The sequence below is a fragment of the Schistocerca piceifrons genome, chromosome 1 (genome assembly GCF_021461385.2).
Source record: "Schistocerca piceifrons isolate TAMUIC-IGC-003096 chromosome 1, iqSchPice1.1, whole genome shotgun sequence".
Lineage (NCBI taxonomy): Eukaryota > Metazoa > Arthropoda > Insecta > Orthoptera > Acrididae > Schistocerca > Schistocerca piceifrons.
The window spans coordinates 119,455,227-119,475,759 of NC_060138.1; the positions used below are offsets into that span (position 1 = coordinate 119,455,227).

The 20,533-nt window shown below is 44.6% G+C and overlaps 1 protein-coding gene across 1 annotated transcript in view; it reads left to right on the top strand.

Moving 5' to 3' along the window:
- The first annotated feature begins 11,304 nt into the window (after positions 1 to 11,304).
- The window catches only part of LOC124787057 (gastrin/cholecystokinin type B receptor-like), a 198,204-nt gene continuing 188,975 nt past the window's right edge, over positions 11,305 to 20,533 (top strand). Inside the window, exons 1-2 of the mRNA XM_047254313.1 lie at positions 11,305 to 11,328; positions 19,938 to 20,117. Of these exons, the coding sequence (XP_047110269.1) occupies positions 11,305 to 11,328; positions 19,938 to 20,117 (204 nt within the window). The remainder of the gene's footprint in view (positions 11,329 to 19,937; positions 20,118 to 20,533) is intronic.

Below are 20,533 nucleotides of genomic sequence, written 5' to 3' on the forward strand. Positions count from 1 at the left end.
TGCCAGACTGAGATTCATTGGAAGAATCCTAAGGAAATGCAATCAGAAAACAAAGGAAGTAGGTTATAGTACGCTTGTTCGCCCACTGCTTGAATACTGTTCACCAGGGTGGGATCCGTACCAGATAGGGTCGATAGAAGAGATGGAGAAGATCCAACGGAGAGCAGCGCGCTTCGTTACAGGATCATTTAGTAATGCGAAAGCGTTACGGAGATGATAGATAAACTCCAGTGGAAGACTCTGCAGGAGAGACGCTCAGTAGATCGGTACGGGCTTTTGTTGAAGTTTCGAGAACATACCTTCACCGAGGAGTCAAGCAGTATATTGTTCCCTCCTACGTATATCTCGCGAAGAGACCATGAGGATAAAATCAGAGATTAGAGCCCACACAGAGGCATACCGACAATCTTTCTTTCCACGAACACTACGAGACTGAAATAGAACCGATAGAGGTACTCAAAGTACCCTCCGCCACACACGGTCAGGTGGCTTAATGAGTATGGATGTACATGTGGATGTAGAGGTAGAGGGTGTCAAACAGAATAATCCCTTCAGCATCCCAGAAGACAGTCGCCACGAACTTACCGGCCGGGGGCGCGGCCTTGAACTTCTTCTTCCTAGGAGACATGGTGTGGCGCCACTTCATAGATGGCTGTTTTTTCTGGTTAGAAGTGATGAACCCATGTTTCATCGTCTACGACGATGTTCAACAAAATTTGTCGCGATCAGCCTCGTAATACGCAAGCAATTCCATACAAACGATCCTTCGGTTCTCTTTACGGACTTCTGGCAGGTGGCGAGGAACCCCGTGGGCACAAAATGGTTCAAATGGCTCTGAGAACTATGGGACTTAATACCTGAGGTCATCAGTCCCCTAGAACGTAGAACTACTTAAACCTTACTAACCTAAGGACATCACACACATCAATGCGCAAGGCAGGATTCGAAGCTGCGACCGTAGCGATCGCGCGGTTCCAGACTGAAGCGCCTAGAACCGCTCGGTCACTGCGACCGGCTCCAGTGGCCACACATGTTTGGGTAATACAACTGTTGGACGAGTTGTCAGCACTACCAATAGAGACGTCCAGTTGTGCAGCTAGGTATTCGATTGTGATCTGTCGATCAGTTCGAACGACAGTGACCTCGCGTTCCAATATTTCTGGAGTCATAGCTGGGTATGGCCGACCGGCAATTGGTAGATTGGATAGATATTCGTGACCTTGTTGCGATTATGACAGATGCCTCTGGCAACGGTTCACCGTGATTTCGTTCACTGCTATGTTCCGTAGATATTCTGTAAGCGACTACGAACATGGGAGATGCTCTGGTTTTCCTCCAAAGGAAAGTCTGCTTGGAACGCACCTTCCCTTACAGACGCCACTTTTGTAGGCTTCGCACAGCACCGCCACGTATCGGAACTTCATGAAACTAAAAGGGCTGAAGTGTGAATGTTCCTCGATGTCCCAAAAAGATTTCCCCCTTTTTTTTTCACCGAAACTGGCCGAGAAAAAATTGTTCCGTTACTTATTGAACGCCACTTGGTTAAGTATGCCGTAGCATCCTCTCTCGTTCAAGTTCTGTAACGTCCTCTTTGAAAAAATTATGAATGACAGTGCTGGAAAACCTGTTACGTTATTTGATTTTCAAACCGGTGAGCAAAACTGAACGTACTCAGACATTACTCTCTTTAATTATTCTGATCAACACTAAACTGACACCCAATATTTTTAGTGCAACGCAATCCGACTTTCAATAATCCCTACAAAAGAATGGCCCTAACTAACAATACCCTATACATTTCATGAATCACTTACTTCACAAAAATCTTCGTAACTCGAACTATTGCAATACAGCGAGCACCAATACTGCTAGCTGAATAATATATATCAATTCATGACATCTATCTTTAAAATTTTCCTTTTTCTGGCGGACGCACGTCCAGATCGTCCGCTTATAGCAACCTCTCAAAACTCTGGCATCTCTCTCTCCACATCCACCACTGCTGGCGGCTCACCTCCAACTGCGCAACGCTAGGCGCTGTTCCCATCCAACTGCCTAACACTACCCAAGCGAATATTCCAACAATGAGTCTAAACAGCCACAGAGTGCACACAGCATAGTCAGTGATTTTCATACAGAGCCCTACGTGGCGTTACCAACATAAAAACCTAAACAGCCTACTTACAGTTCATGTGCTGATTCGGTTGCGAAGGATGTCAAAAAGCTTTTATTTCCTCTCCTGAGACGAGTTGGCAGACAGTTCTTGGAAATTTGGAAATCTGTGGTAAGAGCCTAAGGGACCAAACTGCTGAGGTCATCGGTCCCTTAGCTTACATACTACTTAATTTAACTTAAAGTAACTTACGCCAAGGACAACACACATACCCATGCCCGGGGGAGGACTCGAACCTCCTACAGGGGCAGTCGCACGAACTGTGATAAGACGCCCCTGAGCGCACGGCTACCCCGCGCGGCAGTAGCTCTTATATCTGGTCTTTGATATCCTTGATACTTGCACCGAGACACAGTTGACGTCGGAGTTCGTCCTGCACGCGTTCTATTGAGAACAGATCTGCGGATCTTGATGGCCGCAGCAGTATCTCAGCATTACACAGTTCATAGAGACTCAGCGTCCCGTGTGGACGCACATTTTTTTGTTGAAAAATGGCACCATTGTACAGCCGAACGCAAGATATCCGTGATACAGCGTTGTACTGTCAGGCTTTCCTCAGTCAGTACTACCCACGACCTGACGTCATAGCCAATGGCTCCCCACACCATGACGCCGTGAATAATTCCGTTGAGTCTCTCCAAAATATTGGGAGAAGGTGACCTCGCGATAGGTCACTGCCATAATTTTCGACGAAGATCAACCGGGATGGTGAACAACCGTGATTCATGGCTGAACACAGTGTAACAACATTCATAAGCATTCCATGTTTCCGCGCGGGATTAGCCGAGTGATCTAAGGTGCTCCAATCACGGACTGTGTGACTGGCCCCGGCGGAGGTTCGAATCCTCCCTCGGGCATGGGTCTGTGTGTTTGTCCTTAGGATAATTTAGGTTAAGTAGTATGTAAGCTTAGGGACTGATGACCTTGCAGTCAAGTCGCATAAGATTTCACACACATTTGAACATTTTTTTGAACATTCCATGTTCCCAGCGCACGGCATCAGTCCGTGTTTGCGTTGTGGTGGTAACGGCGGCACACGCCTGGGACGATAATTCATTCCTTAGTCCGACTGCTGCTGCCCTCCGATCAATGGCGCGTGGTGACACCGAATGTTGAAAGGAGTCTATTAACTGTGCTCGGATAGCAGGAACGGATGTGAAAGGGTTACGACGTGATGGTGTGACATAATCAACCGGCTGGACTATGAGTGCACAGTATATGGGTCAGCGAGGCCATCTTATTTGCGGATCCTTGACGCTGTTCACCATGCTGGGATCCGACTGGCCACAGGTGCTTATCGGACCAGTCCCGTACCCAGCCTCTGTGCTGCGTCTGGCGAACCGCCACTTACCATCCGGCGGCAGCTCCTGCTGGTGCGCCAGGCTTGTAAGTTTCTTGCAGCTCCCAGATCGCCTGCTCACCATCTTGTTGCCCATCCACCTCTGGACCGCCTTTCTGCCCGCCGTCCCCGGGCTACGTTGCCGTTTGGGATCCGTGTGCAACGTGTACTAGAGTCCCTCGGTGTGGAGTCTGTGCAGCCCCAAATCCAAGGTTTTAACCGCCTGCCACCCTGTTTACTGAAGAGGCCCGGAGTGATTTTAGATTTATTGCAGTACAAGAGAGCACTCCTGTCACAGTTTTTAATGCAGCATTTACTGCCATATTATCTGAGCACCACGACTATGTAGCTGTTTTTACGGATGGGTCGAAACAAGGGGATTCTGTTGGTTGCTCAGTTGTTTTTCCATATCGTGCCCTCAAGGTCCGACTGCCTCAGACTTCTACTGTCTTTGATGCAGAATTGTTTGCGATCTTGCGGGCACTGGAGCACATGAGACATTCTTCCTCTCCTAAATTTCTTGTCTGTTCCGATTCACTCAGTGCCTTTCACTCATTGCAACGTTTGTATCCGGCAGACAAAATTGTCCAGACCATCCAGGATGCCCTCCTCCGACTACAGCGACTGGGGAAGGTTGTAGCTTTCTGCTGGGTTCCGGGGCATGTTGGCATTGCTGGGAATGAAAGGGCAGATCTCGCATCCAAGGAGGCGTGTCTTGCCCCACAAGTATATCAGTGTGCTATCCCCTTGCACGCACTCACCTCGCTGTTGAGCTCACGGGTCATGCGTTGGTGGGAGGATGAGTGGCTGGAAGTGACTGACAATAAGCTCCGTATAGTCAAGCCCACAACGCGTGTGTGGTGTACTTCCTTTCAGCCCCATCGACGGGACGAGGTTCTCCTCACTCGGCTTCGAATAGGCCACAGCCCTATGACGCACGGCTTCCTGCTCCGGCGAGAGGACCCTCCAATGTGTGGTGCTTGCGGCGTCCAGGTCACTGTGCGCCACATTTTATTGGATTGCGTTTTATTTTCTGACCAGCGGACCTGCCATCTCTTTTAGGCAACACTCGGACGAATGTGGTTAAAGTTTTAAAGTTCTGTGCCATGTCAAATGTTCTTACAAAGATTTTAGGGAGAGGATCTTAATTTGCTCACTGTGTGACAAGCTCGCCCATATTTTATGTAAGTGGCCAGCCAATAACAATTTCCTGTGACATTCTTGTTGCTATGTTTCCCCTTTCCTTAGGTTTTACTTTCTTATGTAGCATTTTCCTTCTTTTCCTGCTTTTTTTGAGTGTGTGCTTTAGTTTTCTTAGGTCTGTCCACATTCGTTCCTTTTAATGTGTGTCAGGGCGCTGATGATGTTGAGCGCCCATAAGCCCCAACACACCACCACCACCACAACATCGACGACATTTAGTATGCGTACCCCAGGTTGCCATGCAATCCAACATCGGTCCACTGTCACACCTGAATGCCCATGAAATATGGCTATTCCACAGTTCGAGCAGCTGGGCAAACAAAGACCCGCGATAAGACCCCTTTCAAACTGTGTGAAGTGCTAATAACGCTGTCTCACAGTCAACATTATCAAACAGCACTTTTGTGGGCTGACGTATTGTCCTGATCGTCGTCGTGTCGTGTGACGAGGGCCTCCCGTCGGATAGACCGTTCGCCGGATGCAAGGCCTTCGATTTGACGGCACTTCGGCGACTTGCCCGTCAATGGGGATGAAATGATGTTTAGGGCAACACAAAACCCAGTCCCTGAGCGGAAGAAATCTCCGACCCAGCCGGGAATCGAATCCAGGCCCTTAGCATTGACATTGTTGCGCTGACCACTCAGCTACCGGGGGCGTTGGAACATGATCTTTTTTTCTTGCTTAAATCTGGTCTGTTTTCTATAGGTCTTGCGTGCAGTTTCTCTAGAAGTTGAGTGTTCTCCAATCCTAATTTCACTTTTTTCGATGTAGTAAATCAACAAAGATTGACGCCACGATCTTACCCGCCGAAGACACCGCTTTTGCCTTCTTTTGAGCCGAAGAACCGGATTATATACACTGCATACACTGCTGTCTTGATTCGGGCGTGTAGTGGTGAATCCGTGTTTCATCCACAGACACATACGGACGCAGAAACTCAATTTGTTCCTTTTATAAAAACGTACTAAGCACTTTTCCAAAAGTCTCGCGCGTTTGTGATCCGCAGTGGGCACACGCGGCACTCATTTTGCACAGTTCGCCTGCTTAGCTGAATGGTAACGTGCTCAGCTCCCATACAAGCGGGCCCGGTTTCGATTCCCGGCCGGGTGAGAGATTTTCTCCGCTCGGGGACCGGGTATTGTCATCATCATTTCATCCTCATCATCGGCGCGCAAGTCGTCCAGTTTGGCGCCGAATGAAATAAGACTTGCACTTGGCGGCCGAACTTCCCCGGATGGGGCCTTCCGGCCAACGATGCCGTACGCTCATTTCCAGTTTTTCATCTTGCACAAAGTTCTCTCATCTTCATTTCCTGGTGTAAGATGTGACCAACACTTTCTTTTGATATCCCTAGCGCATTAGCAACTTCACACATTTTTATACGCTGATCTTCCAAAATCAATCACGCAGTTTATCTATGGTTTCCTGTGAGCTCCCACTTTTCGGACGTCATTCGCGTCGATCATCTCGAACGCTTTCATGCCTACGTGTAAACTCACCGCCCATTTCTTCGCGGGAAACTGAAAACTTTGGTCGATATTAAACTTTCTCTTACGAATAATTTCATCACTACACCGTACCCGATATTTTTTTTTTTTCCATTTTGAACACCAAACGCACCACAAGTGGTCCAGTCAGATGTGCAGTGACTTGCAGTTTTACGTGGCGTCTACTAACACGTGTACCAAAGTAAGCAGAAAAAAATCACGCGACCAGTGCTGCGATCTCTGGGCGATACCGAGAACCTTTCAGACAATCCTCGTATAATCTTATTGGAAGTTGACCTTCTCTTCTAACAAAAAGGCGTATAAAATCCAACAGATTCTCAAGTCTTCCAAGCAGAGCAGGTCGGTGACACACGTCGGCAAACAGCAACCTGTGGTGACCAGCCTCTTCGTCAGTACAGTCGCACGGCGTGGATGCTACCAGACAAATACGATGTAGATGCTTCCTGTAGCAGCGTCGGTTTAAATGATCCTTGGGTTGTTGTATCTGCAGAGGTTCCCCGGCAAAGCGAAATTATTTAAATAACCATAGTCAAAGCCAATGTCAAATGCAACCTGTGTTTCCAGTACACTGGTGCGGTAGACTGCTTCACAGTAGAGCAATCGTTGTGCAGATACGTTTCGTTTGAGATTAGTCCCCGCGTATGTGGCGACAAGAAGAGGAATAATTTTATTGAGTCAGTGCATAGCGATGTAGATGTATGGGAGGCTCGTTTGCTTCAAATAAAACAGAGTTAATCATTGCCACTAGGAGTAATTTAAGCTTCTTGTGCTGACATTTGTCTAATAGTCTTAGACATGTGTCCCTAGCTGTTACAACCATAATCCATGTGTGGACGTACCAGAACATGATAGTCTTAGTCCAAAGTCTGCATCTGCTCCCCAAGTCATACCCATGAGAGCACGTAACATTCACTGATGGAAAAAAAGAAACAATAAAGCGACATAAACAAAAGTTGTAGACGTGTTTCTACATCTATACAAATTTCAAGAGTGGCGCCGGCAGCTCCACTATGAGGATGCAAATAAGGTTTGTTTTAAATACACGCAAAAAAAAGGTTGCGAATGTTAGTTACCTTTCATATTCGTTGTGGTTACCTAGCTGATGTTAGTCAAGAATGTCTGTAAGGCGACAAAGACGTCACTATCAGCACCTCACAAAGATTAAAGGGGGTTATGTAAGAGGGCTACGAGAAGCTTGATGTTATTTCTTTATATTGCAGTGAGACTTGGCAAAAATGTCGCCACTGTACATGATTGCTGGATGCGTGGTACCGAAAATGTACAGTCGTACGTGTTCGGCGTATGGCTCTGGCGCATCGTACTGCATCTGCGCAACAGTGAGAGTAGCAGTTGGCACTACAGTGATACAACGAGCTATTACAAATCGATTACTTCAAGCATAGCTCCGATCCAGACGCACTGTAGCGTGCAACGAACCGCCACTTACGGATACAGTGGTGTGAAGTGAGAATTCATTGCACGGTACGGTGGTCTGTTGTACTTCCTGGTGAAAGCTGCTTCTGGCTCGGTGCCAGTGACAGCCTTGTGTTGGTTAGAAGGAGACCATTGAGGGACTGTAACCAACCTCTCTGCGTGCTAGACAAGCTGGACCTACACCTGGAGTTATGGTCTGGGGTGCGATTCCCTATGGCTGCAGGAGCGCTCTCGTGGTTATCCCACGCACACTGAATGCAAAATTGTAAGTCAAACTGATGATTCCACCTGTTGTGCTGCCATTCATGAACAGCATTCCCTGAGGTGTTCACCAACACGATAACGCTCGCCCACATGCCACTGTCGTAACACAACAGGCTCTAGAGTGTGTCGACATATTGCCATGACCTGCTCGATGGCCAGATATATCTCAAATCGAGCACGTACGGGACATCATTGGACGACAGCTCCACCGATGGCATCCATAAACAGCACTAACCGTACGTGTGCTGACCAATAAAGTGCCAAACACGTGGACTCCATCCCACAAACTGACATCCGCTTCCTTTACAAAACAACACACGCACATTTCCTTGCTTGCCTTCAACAGTCAGCTGGTTACACCGGTTATTAATGTACTGTATTTGTAATGGCTTATCTCGTTCTTACGTTAATCTGTAGGCAAAGTGCTGATGCTAAACCGCATTGACCCTGTGTCCATAATCATGTTGTACAAATGGAGATGAGGTCTTAACTACTGACGACGCCTTTTAGCACAATTGTTTTATTAATCTCCATTGCTGGATGTAATTTTAGATTTTTTATTTCTGATGAAGGTATATTTATATATACCGAAACCTTGGTCAAGAATTTTAATAAATCTTTATCCTGCAACTGTTTTGGCTGTCATCATTTACCGTGAAGGATAAACATCATTTCCGTCCTTTTTATTTCTTATGAAAACCCCGCATTGCATGTTGTACCACCATACACAGAGACCTTCAGAGGTGGTGGTCCAGATTGCTGTACACACCGTTGCCTCTAATATCTTATAGCACGTTCTCTTGCATTGATGCATGCCTGTATTCGTCGTGCCATACTGTCCACAAGTCCATCAATGCACTGTAAGTCCAGTTTGTCCCACTCCTCATCGGCGATTCGGCGTAGATCCCTCAGAGTGGTTGGTGGGTCACGTGGTCCATAAACAGACCTTTTCAATCTCTGCCAGGCATGTTCGATAGGGTTCTTGTCTGGAGAACATGCTGGTCACTCTAGTCGGTTAGCCGCGGACACTACGTTGGAATTCCAACGTGGCGTCCGCGGCTAACAGACCGCTTTCCATGAAGTGGGGCCGGGGCTGTTCCTCAGCTAAGTAACGTAGTTGACATTGCACCACTGTACTTTAGCTTTTTATGTTTGACCGTACCTTATTCTGACACGTATTAGTTTATTTTATGCTTCTAGAGAAGGCTAGATTACTCTAGCTGAAACCTGGGTACAGACCAGTAACATTTCGCAACTGAGGCGGATTTTTGATGTATCAATTCCGACTTCTTTGCGTAGTTGCAGGTGAAGTTTGTGTTCCTGTAATTGAGCGTGCCTTATTCTGCCATGTATTAATTTATTTTGTGCTTCTGAAAAAGAGTAGATTACTCTAGCTGAAACCTGGGTAAAGACAAGTAACATTTCGCAGTTGAGGCAGGTTTTAGATATATCAGTTCCGACTTCTTTGTGTACTTGTAGGTGAGGTTTTTGTTTCTGTAATTTTGCTCATAGCGGATTTTTTATTTACCGTCTTTAGCAAATGGATAAAGTATCTCTCTCCTGCCATTATTACACAACACATTCAGAAGGTACATTCATCAGAGAGAGACAAACGGTGCTTACTGAAGCCAGTGCAATCGCAGCCGTCTACCAGAATGGTGTTCATTATATTGATGTTAACACCTTGCTGTGGGCAAACACACACACACACACACACACACACACACACACACACACACACACACACACACATTGTCCAGAAAATCTAGAAACAGTGCATTAGGATAAGTAAAACGAGACGACACCAGGAAAAAAACTGCTAACAAGCTGGCGCGGTGGTGTTGATGGAGACGGACCGAGAGGTTCGAATTACTGCTCTTGCAAACAACGAGACATTCTCGGCTTAGTAGCATCGCCGTTCAAATTTTTAAGTTGAGCAGGTCTCCTAGTACCTGGCTGCGGCTACCAACTCATACGGTAGTGACCTGAAGAAACCACCCCCCGACTCTTTTAAGTTCCCTACGCCATTGGCAAGCACCTCACACAGCTTTTCTTAACAAAACCGGGATTTTGAATATCAGATCCTACATCCAACCTTTCTTTCAATTTCTTATTCCTTACGTTGTGCACACTATTTATCCTCATCGCTAAGTTATATTCAATGGATTGGAACTACAGTTTTTACGAAATCCGTAATGTTTCTCTGATATCTCTTAATCCTAAATTCACCACAAATATGACAAAAGCAGTGAGGATGGTTTTTGTAGCCATGACTGGCCGTTGTACTAAACACATGCACTATAAGGTGTAAAAAAAGTGTGATAATGTTGTTATAAAACAAAGAAGACGAGTAGCAGTTACCATACATGCGCTAGTGCACCCGCTGACAACTGAATTTCCACTTCATATTATTATTTGAAATGATATATGAAAAATATAGGAACAAAATTAGTAATAGCCACAGTTTTCAGAAATTGTAAAAAACGGATGAGTGGTATTTCGTTTTAAAAGCTTTTGACATAGTTTGCTTAAGTTGTTTCAGCTATAAAGTTGCAAGATTATGGAACTTGCTCTCATATAGGGGCCTCTGATCGTGGTTCGTAGGTTAGGAAACAAATTCAATTCGACGCGATAGACAAAAAGTAATACCTTTTGACTTCAAATAATGTATATGAACACTTTTTTACTGTCCTAAATATCATTTGAAGTGGAGGGTATACATTCAGATGTACTAATTCAAAGAAGGTGAGTCAAGAAACGCGGTACAAAGGAATTGGCGACTGTGGGTGAAAGTCATTCGGCTGCTGGCCACACCGAATGGGATGGCCTCTTCTATTGCGAAGTGCAAGACCAATCTACAGAAACGACGCCTGCCTCCGGAATTCGCAATGTGATTGTGTGGCGTTGTGAAAGTCGCGAATGGCTCTCTCTTCTGCACTTCCTCATATACAAAGTGCATGTCAGTGATATCTGCGGAACTGTGCCGGTATTGCTCCATCTGTTCGTCTCTGAATAACACCGAGTAATGAATCGGTCTGTCGTTGATTGGTAGCACGTTCTATCATGAGACAATGTAAATAGTACACAACAGAGCCGCCTTAAGGACAAGTAAAATAACCAAAACCTACATCATAACTTCCTTGTTTCTTTGTAAGAAACAAAGAATGTACATGTAAATAAACAGAACAGTACGTGTAAAGTTGTACGCATGTTAGTTGCAAATAAACTGGAAAACAGTAACGCCAGACAAAGCGGTTGGCAAGTTTGCTTCCAAATCTCCTTAAGCTGGCTTCTCCAGTCCCAGGTTCCCTACCTCAAATTGTTCAATGGAACATTCTCTATCTTGTGTTACATTTTTGCACGCTCTTACAGAAATACCCTGTATGAGTGAGGACCGTGATCCAAAAGTAAGGGTTTTTGTAATAAATACACAGTGATTCAGAACCATTAACAGATTAGATAATGTCAAAATAGTATTTCTAATAAGAGGACACTCTCGATAAGAAAGTTATTGAAGAGCTACCAGAAGATAGGGATTAATGCTTTTGAAACCGCAAGGTACTACAAAGACATTGACGTCCAACAAGAGAGTGTACGAGGTTGAACGACCTTTACAAAAAATGTTACAAACCGAGGTGATCTTTCAAGATACGATAGCTCAGAGAAGCTCTGGTTGTGAAGGAAGGTGATACAGGATTGGATTACTTACAATGAGCCTGCCGGTGTGGCCGAGTTGTTCTAGGCGCTTCAGTCTGGAACCGCGCGTCCACTACGGTCGCAGGTTCGAATCCTGCCTCGGGCGTGGATGTGTGTGATGTCCTTAGGTTAGTTAGGTTTAAGTAGTTCTATGTTCTAGGGGACTGATGACCTCAGATGTTAAGTCCCATAGTGCTCAGAGCCTTTTGAACCATTTGAACTTACAACGGAGTTTGAACACCAGTACGTTCGGAACATTCTCTTGGTCTACAAGTAGACGTCGAACCTGTGTATCAACCGTAGGAACCAGAGAAATTATTGCGGCTTCAAAGAGCATATAACGGTAAGCGTTTTGTAATATGAAACTTTTTGAAAGACACATCACGATTGTTTTGCAAACAACTAATTTTGTTGGTATGTCTTCAGAGCTCCTGCCAATACCTTATGAAAAGTAAGCATACTTTCAAGAAGTTAAACAGCTTTGTGGTCAAGCTGCAAGAAATATCTATTACAAAATGCTACACTACGAACCAAAATCAAGGGTCTAACAAAAAGTAACTTCCCATGCTAAACAGGACAATGAAGCGACGAAAGCTTACCAAACAGTAGCAGACTTACCTCATGCTTTTTGTGGTAAACATGTACTTCATTTCCATCTGCTGTCTTTTTTGTCATATAATTTCAGTTGTCATTTCTTGCAATGTATTTGCTCTACTGTCGTTAAAATTGGAATCATAATTATATTACTTACGCTCGATTGAAGTGATTTTTTCTTTTTATTTATTTATTTACTTTTTTTTGTAATCTTGAAAGTTTACATTTCCTCTCCTGAGAAATGTACAAAACGTGACTTAACCCATTTTTTTTCCGTGGGCTGTTCTTGTGGAAGTTTGGATCTGGCCGTGAGTCCTGCTCGGAAGCCAAAGCGCTGAAGGCAACTGCTTACGTTAAGCGGGATATCCGGGTTCGGGTCCCAGACGGACACAAATTTTCATTGTTGTCATTCCACTGTACAGCTGAAGATTGTCCGTATTCGCAATTCCGGATATATTTCATGCAAGTGTGTGTGATTTCCAGAAGTTAATGTAATAGAAAACCTAACAGTTTTTAAGCTGCTAGTAAGTTATGTCCCTACATACGAAATCTTCAGCTACTCCGCCGCAGATCTATCTCTCTAATGGATCTCCATTTTCTTATTTTTTTATGCGACAGTTGGATTGTTCCGGAATTAAGTCATAAACGTGCTCACCGACAGTAGTTCTTCCAGTGAGCCGGCTGCGGTGGCCGAGCGGTTATAGGCGCTACAGTCTGGAACCGCGCGACCGCTACGGTCACAGGTTCGAATCCTGCCTCGGGCATGGATGTGTGTGATGTCCTTAGGTTAGTTAGGTTTAAGTAGTTCTAAGTTCTAGGGGACTGATGACCTCAGAAGTTAAGTTCCATAGTGCTCAGAGCCATTTGAACCATCTTCCAGTGAACTATTTGCGAATGAAACAGAAATAACACGTAGAAGACTAGCCTCGAAGTTTGATAGATCTAGTTACCATAGGGTGTATCCGTGATGGTAACGCAAACTTTATAGGACGGTGTGAAAGAACAAATGTATCAGTTGGAGGAATGGAAACCGGAACTGATGAAGCCACACTCTTTGGTAGATCATTTTGCCGTTGGGTAGATCAACAAACATTCAGTAGACATGTCGGTGGGCGTGGCCTTTGATTGGTTAACAGAGCTGTAACTGATTCCTCCCCAGTTGTGGAAAGACGTCGTACCTGGTCTTCATGTGTGTGTGTACTTGTGTGTGCGTGTGGTTCCAATAAGCAGACTACAACTCCCTTTGCACTAGACACCACAGACCACGGGTCATCTATAAAAATAGCCAGAACACATCCCCAACAAACTCTGAAATTTTGGCGCTGGGGATCGGTATCACTCTTTATAATCGACCAAACGGAAGGTAGCGCTTTGCTTGCACACCACACTCCTAATATCAGTGACAAAATAACCTGAAGAGAATGAGGAATGCAGCAAGCTGCGACTATTCTTCGCTCCAGAAAGCATTGAATTTGACAGGTAGGGATACAGTGAAATGAGAGTGGGTGCATAATTTCATGAGAGCCTTTTCGGCGGTCTTATGGGGGGGGGGGGGGGGGGTGTAACTGACGCTGCCTTGCTACCTTGCTACAGGTAGGGCTCACATAAGTAGGTAACGTGACCTCCCCTAGAGTTTTCGTTGGATATCGCATGTCCCATCACACCTGACGTCAGTTCAGCACTTCGTTCACATCCTGGATATTGGGGGAGCACATTGTAAGTTCGTATCCACAGCTCTGCAAATATTTGAATAATGGATTTTGTGATGTTAATTTCAACAAATTCAGAGAGTGCCATTGGTTACAATAGTCTTCATTGTTCATTTGTAGCTTCTTGCTCCAGTTATGTATCAAACACTTCAGCCTGGGCGTTTACATTGCGTATCACTATAAAAATGTAAAAATTGTGAAACACATCATCCTCCTAACTGACGACTCCTTTCTCCGTTTTCTCTGCCAAAACAGGAGACCTATATCCAACGTCAACACAGTTTTTACATATGGACTTCTTTATAAGGTGCCTCACAATTGTTGAAATTTAGGTTAATTATTAAACAGATGATGGTAGCTATAATACAATATCTCCACTTCTGTATAATGATCACAATCTATAGAAATACAGTTTAACATTCCTGTTTCCAACTGCCCAAGCTACTTGATCACAGGTTGTTTGTGATACTTGAAAAGTCAAAATTACAATTTACTGTTCTCTTATCCTGAATATGACATTTCATGTTTTAAATACTGTTTTAGTGAAAACCAAACCCGCCGGCAGTAGCAGTATTTAGGTGAAATAGTGTTTCTCAGAATTCTGATTTGACCTGGAATTTACGTAATTAGTACTCGTTTATCCCCAACTTTTCATTTCTGGCATAACCCAAAATGCACCGTGTTTACCTTGTTCTCGAAGCTATCCACTGAGATACAAATTACGAACGGTAACAACCTTTTTAAAAATATATAAGCTCTGAAACTGTTTCATCAGTTTGTGTGTGAATTTGTATTCCTTAATAGTGCGGCAACCTTTTCGTATTTTACAGAGGACATGGTCATTGTCGCAGTGAATCAAGTACCAGTCACAATTAAATTGCTTTTCAGACTATTATTTCTAGACATATTGATGGCAGCAAGCATAATTGTAAGTACTGTACGCCAGAAGCATTTCTTTCCTTTGACAACACATGAGCATATAAACTGAACATAAAGAAACCAGCGGAAAAATGCTCCTGTTGAAACGACTCTGGCTGAAAAGTGGGTCAGTAAAAGTTTGATACATTACTTCTGTGAAACTGAACCAACGCAGAAGTTATTTTACATCTCGCATTGGATTCTGCGTGCACAAAAATTTTGCATGTGCATCAGTACTGAAACATGGTGCTCCCAGAACCATTATGAAGATAGCGGAGACACTGTACAGTGCAATTCTCCGTGATACGTCACTTTATAAATTACATTTTCGGCTCACACTGGACTTAAGGTGAGTATTTTACTTGTGCGAGTAGTGTAACTATGAAGCTCTGTATCTTGGAAACAGGTAAAGACACACTTTTCAAGGTTGCTCGAAGTCGGGATCTGAGGGGTACATCGTAAAAATATCAGTCATTTGCTATGCATAACTGTCTTGGAATCCGCGACTGGGTTTTGGAATGAATAAATGGAAAAATCCGGGATCGGTTTTGGCACGAAAAAATGGTAAAATGCCAAAGGAACCTGGCCCGAATTAATCGTGTCTCTGTAAGGCCCTTAAGGCTCACCGTGTACCACATCAAATGCAAAGAGAACCAAGCGATTTGCTCCAGCAGGAGAAAGTGTGTAACACTCGTACTTTGAAAGGTCCCTAGCCCAAGAGTTACGCAAAACCATCGGCCCTACCTTTCTATCACCTATAGACCCCGAGGTATCAGACCCAGAAGGATCCCGTTTTTATGCGTGGCGATTTGGAACATAGGTAGTGAACGCTGTCAGATGCGTACAGGCTCTATAGTTATAAACATGAGGGATACTATTCCGATGGGTTTTTGTTCATCTACAGGTTTTCTTCGACGATATTTGAGAGTTCAAGGCGTTATTGGAGGACCGGACACACGGAAAACAATATTTTACGGGGTGTTCAAAAAGTCTCTCCGCAGTGCGGGATGATTGTTCGCCTGCCTTGAGTTACTTCCCTTCAAGTGGACTCTCCCGACAGTCCACTGTTTCGTTTATCTCAACCAGCGTCAGTAGTATCGTCGGTGTGTGTCATTCTGTGTTGACGTGAACGTTTAAGTTTAGTTCCTTTGTTCGTTTCTTTCGGTTTTGTCACTCTTAAAATGCTAACCACTGAAGAACGTACGTTTTTAGTCGAACAAGTGTTTATAGCTGGCGGTAAATACACAGTTTCAGTTCGCCAAACATTTAATTGAGTTTCCCGGAGAGAACACCCCAACATCGCGATACTGTGCGAGACCTGATTAACAAATTTCGAAGTACAGGTTCAGCGATAGATGCACCGAGAAGTGGTCGTCCTAGCGTTTTGCCTGAGGATAAACTACTCGATATTTCCGATAAAATGTCCATAAGTCCGAACAAGTCAGTAAGAAAACTCGCCCAGGAAATCGATATTAGTGTCGGAACGGCCCACACAGCTGTAAGGAAAAAATTAGAAATTTTACCATACAAAGAGACAGCCGTGCAAGAAAAAAATACTGATCATGGTTCAAATGGCTCTGAGCACTATGGGACAACTTCTGAGGTCATCAGTTCCCTAGAACGTAGAACTACTTAAACCTAACTAACCTAAGGACATCACACACATCCATGCCCGAGGCAGGATTCGAACCCACGTCCGTAGTGGTCGCGCAGTTCCAGACTCTAGTGCCTAGAACCGCTCGGTCACCACGGCCGGCATACTAACCATGGCAAGAGACTGCATTTATTGTCAATGCTTCAAAAATTTCGTTCAACAAAATGGATGGGATATTCTTAATGAAACGTTTTTCACTGATGAGGCGTGGTTTCATTTATCCGGGTACATGAACTCGCAAAATTCTCGTATGTGGAGTACTGCAAATCCATTGTGCATTCATGAGGAACCACTTCATTCTGTGAAAATAAGAGTTTAGATTGCAATTTCTAGACGTCAGATCGTGGGTCCCATATTTTTCAACGAAACAATAAACGCACAACGATACTGCACTGAAATTCTGTACCCATTCATAGCAGAACTTTTGTTAAATGAAATACTGAACGGTTGTTTTCAACGAGTTGGTGCAACCGCGCATACAGCTCGCGTTTCAATGTCACTGCTTGCTGATGTTTTCGGTGATCGCATAATTTCACAGGTACTTTGGCCTCCACGATCGCCTGGCCTAACACCACCTGACTTTATCTTCTCGGGTGCAGCGAAAGCAACTGTCTATAAAAACCGTCCAAATGCATCGATGAATTGAAAACTGCAATATCCAGTTTCACTGCTTCTGTTACAGAAGAAATGTTACAGCTTGCGTTTGGAAACATGATTAGACGTATTGAATTGTGTATTCAACAACATGGGGGACACTTTCAGCATTTAATGTGAAAATTTGTAAGTAAAAATGAGTATTCAATAAATTAATAGCTTGTATTTCACTGAGTTTCATTTCGGTATATTCACTACGGCATACGGCATGCGCGGCTAGCAATCATACGGCACCGTGGAAAGACTTCTTGAACACCCCGTAGTATCCGACTCAAGAAAGAATGCAGTGTTGTAGTATCTGATACATTGCTCTGGAACGTTATAGTAATATCTGATAAGTGGCTGAAAACTGTATTGTAGTATCTGATACAACGTATAAAATAGGATTGTAGTATTTGGTCCCTTTAATCCTCCAACCAACCAACCAACCAGTATTGTAGTATCCGATACACGGCCTATTTCGTTGGAAGAGGCGCCACAGCAGAATCACCTTCGTGACAACGTCCTGTGTATGTACTTCCTTAAGATACTTGGTGCAGTGGCTCGCAGAACTCAGTTGTCTCGGTGAATGTTACGGCAAGAAAAAAGGAATAAACGTGAGATGGTGTTAATATTTTCATCCATCTTTACCTCCTGTGCATTACTGCAGATGACGTGTCACTGAGCACATTTGTACTGTGCATGCAGTACACGTGAGGTGCCTAGTTGTTTCCACTGCCCTGTGTGGAATACATAAGTTCTTGTACACTTCACTAACCTGCTGTCCGCATCATGATGATGTCCCCAGCGCAGAAAATAGCACGCAGGTCGTGGATTCTTTTTCTTGAGGCTGAAATTAACATCGCAAGGAACTGCTGTTACGAATAAACTATAACTCATTTGGGATGCCACTCGCGTTTTTATTGATATAGGCACGAGAAACTATTCTTGATCACAACGTATTGAACATATCTTTCCACAGTCATTATATCTGGCTAAAATAACATGAAATACATCCTGCCACAGACAACATGTCTGTCTACTGGAACGGTCAGAACTGGAGAGTAAAATTACATGAATCAAATACTACTATTACAGACAACATGTGTGTACCTAGCGACGGTCGGAACTGTTGGGTTGGGTTCTTTGAGGAAGGAGACCAGATACCGAGGTCATCGGTCTCATCGGATTAGGAAAGGACGGGGAAGCAAGTCGGCCGTGCCCTTTTAAAGGAACCATCCGAGCATTTACCTGGAGTGATTTAGGGAAATCACGGAAAACCTAAATCAGGATGGCCGGACGCGGGATTGAACCGTCGTCCTCCCGGAAGTGTAGTAAATAAAATAGCATGAAACAAATATTGCTATAACAGACAAGATGTCTGTCTACGGGAACGGTCAGAACTGGAGAGCCGGACTGCCCGAGATACCTCGCGCGCCAAGCCAGCAAGGCGTGACCCGAACGCCACCGAAGTGCATCGGCAGTAATATCGTCAGTCTTTTGTTTTAGTATTACTTTGATTTCAATAATTTTGGAATGACCGATTGATAGCTGGCTGTTGAGAGATGTTTATTTTTTAAAAATGAAGTAATTTGGATGACAGGTTAAATTAATAATAGCAACTAAAGTTTAACGTTTTGGCTCCCTACTGGCGAACACAACAGCCAATCACACAGCAGCAGCAACATGCAGGCGGTCTTTCTCACGGGAATGGTACCGAACCTAACATCTGTCATCGGTACCTCATCTACATCTACATCTACATGATTACTCTGCAATTCACTTTTAAGTGCTTGGAAAAGGGTTCATCGAACCACAATCATACTATCTCTGTACCATTCCACTCCCGAACAGCGCCCAGGAAAAACGAACACTTAAACCTTTCTGTTCGAGCTCTTATTTCTCTTATTTTATTTTGATGATCATTCTTACCTATGTAGGTTGGGCTCAACAAAATATTTTCGCATTCGGAAGAGAAAGTTGGCGACTGAAATTTCGTAAATAGATCTCGCCGCGACGAAAAACGTCTTTGCTTTAATGACTTCCATCCCAACTCGCGTATCTTATCTGCCACACACTCTCCCCTATTACGTGATAATAAAAAACGAGATGCCCTTTTTCGCACCCTTTCGATGTCCTCCGTCAATCCCACCTGGTAAGGATCGCACACTGCGCAGCAATGTTCTAACAGAGGACGAACGAGTGTAGTGTAAGCTGTCTCTCTAGTGGACTTGTTGCATCTTCTAAGTGTCCTGCCAATGAAACGCAACCTTTGGCTCGCCTTCCCCACAATATTATCTATGTGGTCTTTCCAACTGAAGTTGTTCGTAATTTTTACACGTCATCCCACATCCCGCATTGCGTCATCTCTATGCTTCTTGCATTTCCACTGCCCTGGGAATAGCTTCCTGGAGCCAAATATGATGGCTGAATAAGCCAGAAATATCACAATGTACGTCCCGTTTGAGACTACCAGCTTCCGTAGTATCCGATTCAAGGACGAATGTAGTTTTGTAGTATCTTATACATTGCTCTGCAGTGATATAGTAATATGTGATAAGTAGCTGAAATCTGTATTGTAGTATCTGATACAACGTATAAAACAGCATTGTAGTATCCGATACACGGCCTGTTTCTTTAGACCAGGCGCCACAGCAGAATCACCTTCGTGACAACATCCTGTGGATGTAGTGCCCTACAGTACTTGGTGCAGTGGCTCACAGAACTCAGTTGTCTCGGTGAATGATGTACGTCACGTTCGAGACTGGCAGCTCTGTCAGGTGGAGTGTGACTGCTGTGCTCTCTGTTGCAGGACGTGCCGCTGCACGTAACGACTCTGACGCTGCTGCTGGCGGCGGCCGAGCGGCACCGCGCCGTGCTGACGCCGGCCAAGCCGCGGCTGTCGGCCGCCGGCTGCGCCCTCGTCACCTGGCTGCTCGCCCTCATCGTCGTCATCCCCTACCCCTTCTACACCTCCTACGTAGACCTCGGGGTGAGTCAGTGGCCGCCACCTGCCGCGCTCAAAAAGTCGTCTTCCTTTTATTTCCAAACAGAACAGTGCTCTAGCTCCACAGCTAGATATACAAAAAAGGAGTATAAACATTCGTTTCATAAACTGAAACGCCTTTTTCTCGTTGCAATCTACACTGACGGTAAAAAAAATCGCAGCAACGGGAAGAAGTTGGGCGACATAAACGGAGGTTGTCAGGCGTCTTTCTACATCTGAAAGATGATTATTCAAGGTTTGCAGTGAACACATGGTGTGTCGTGCGGCGATCACTCTGTTTTTAAAATAATTGAAAAGCCACGATCGCTTCAATATCGTTTACTAGACGACCGGTTTCAGCACTCTGAAGGTGCCATTATCGAATCTGTGAAGGTATAACATAACAGGTTTGAGGGAGGGCT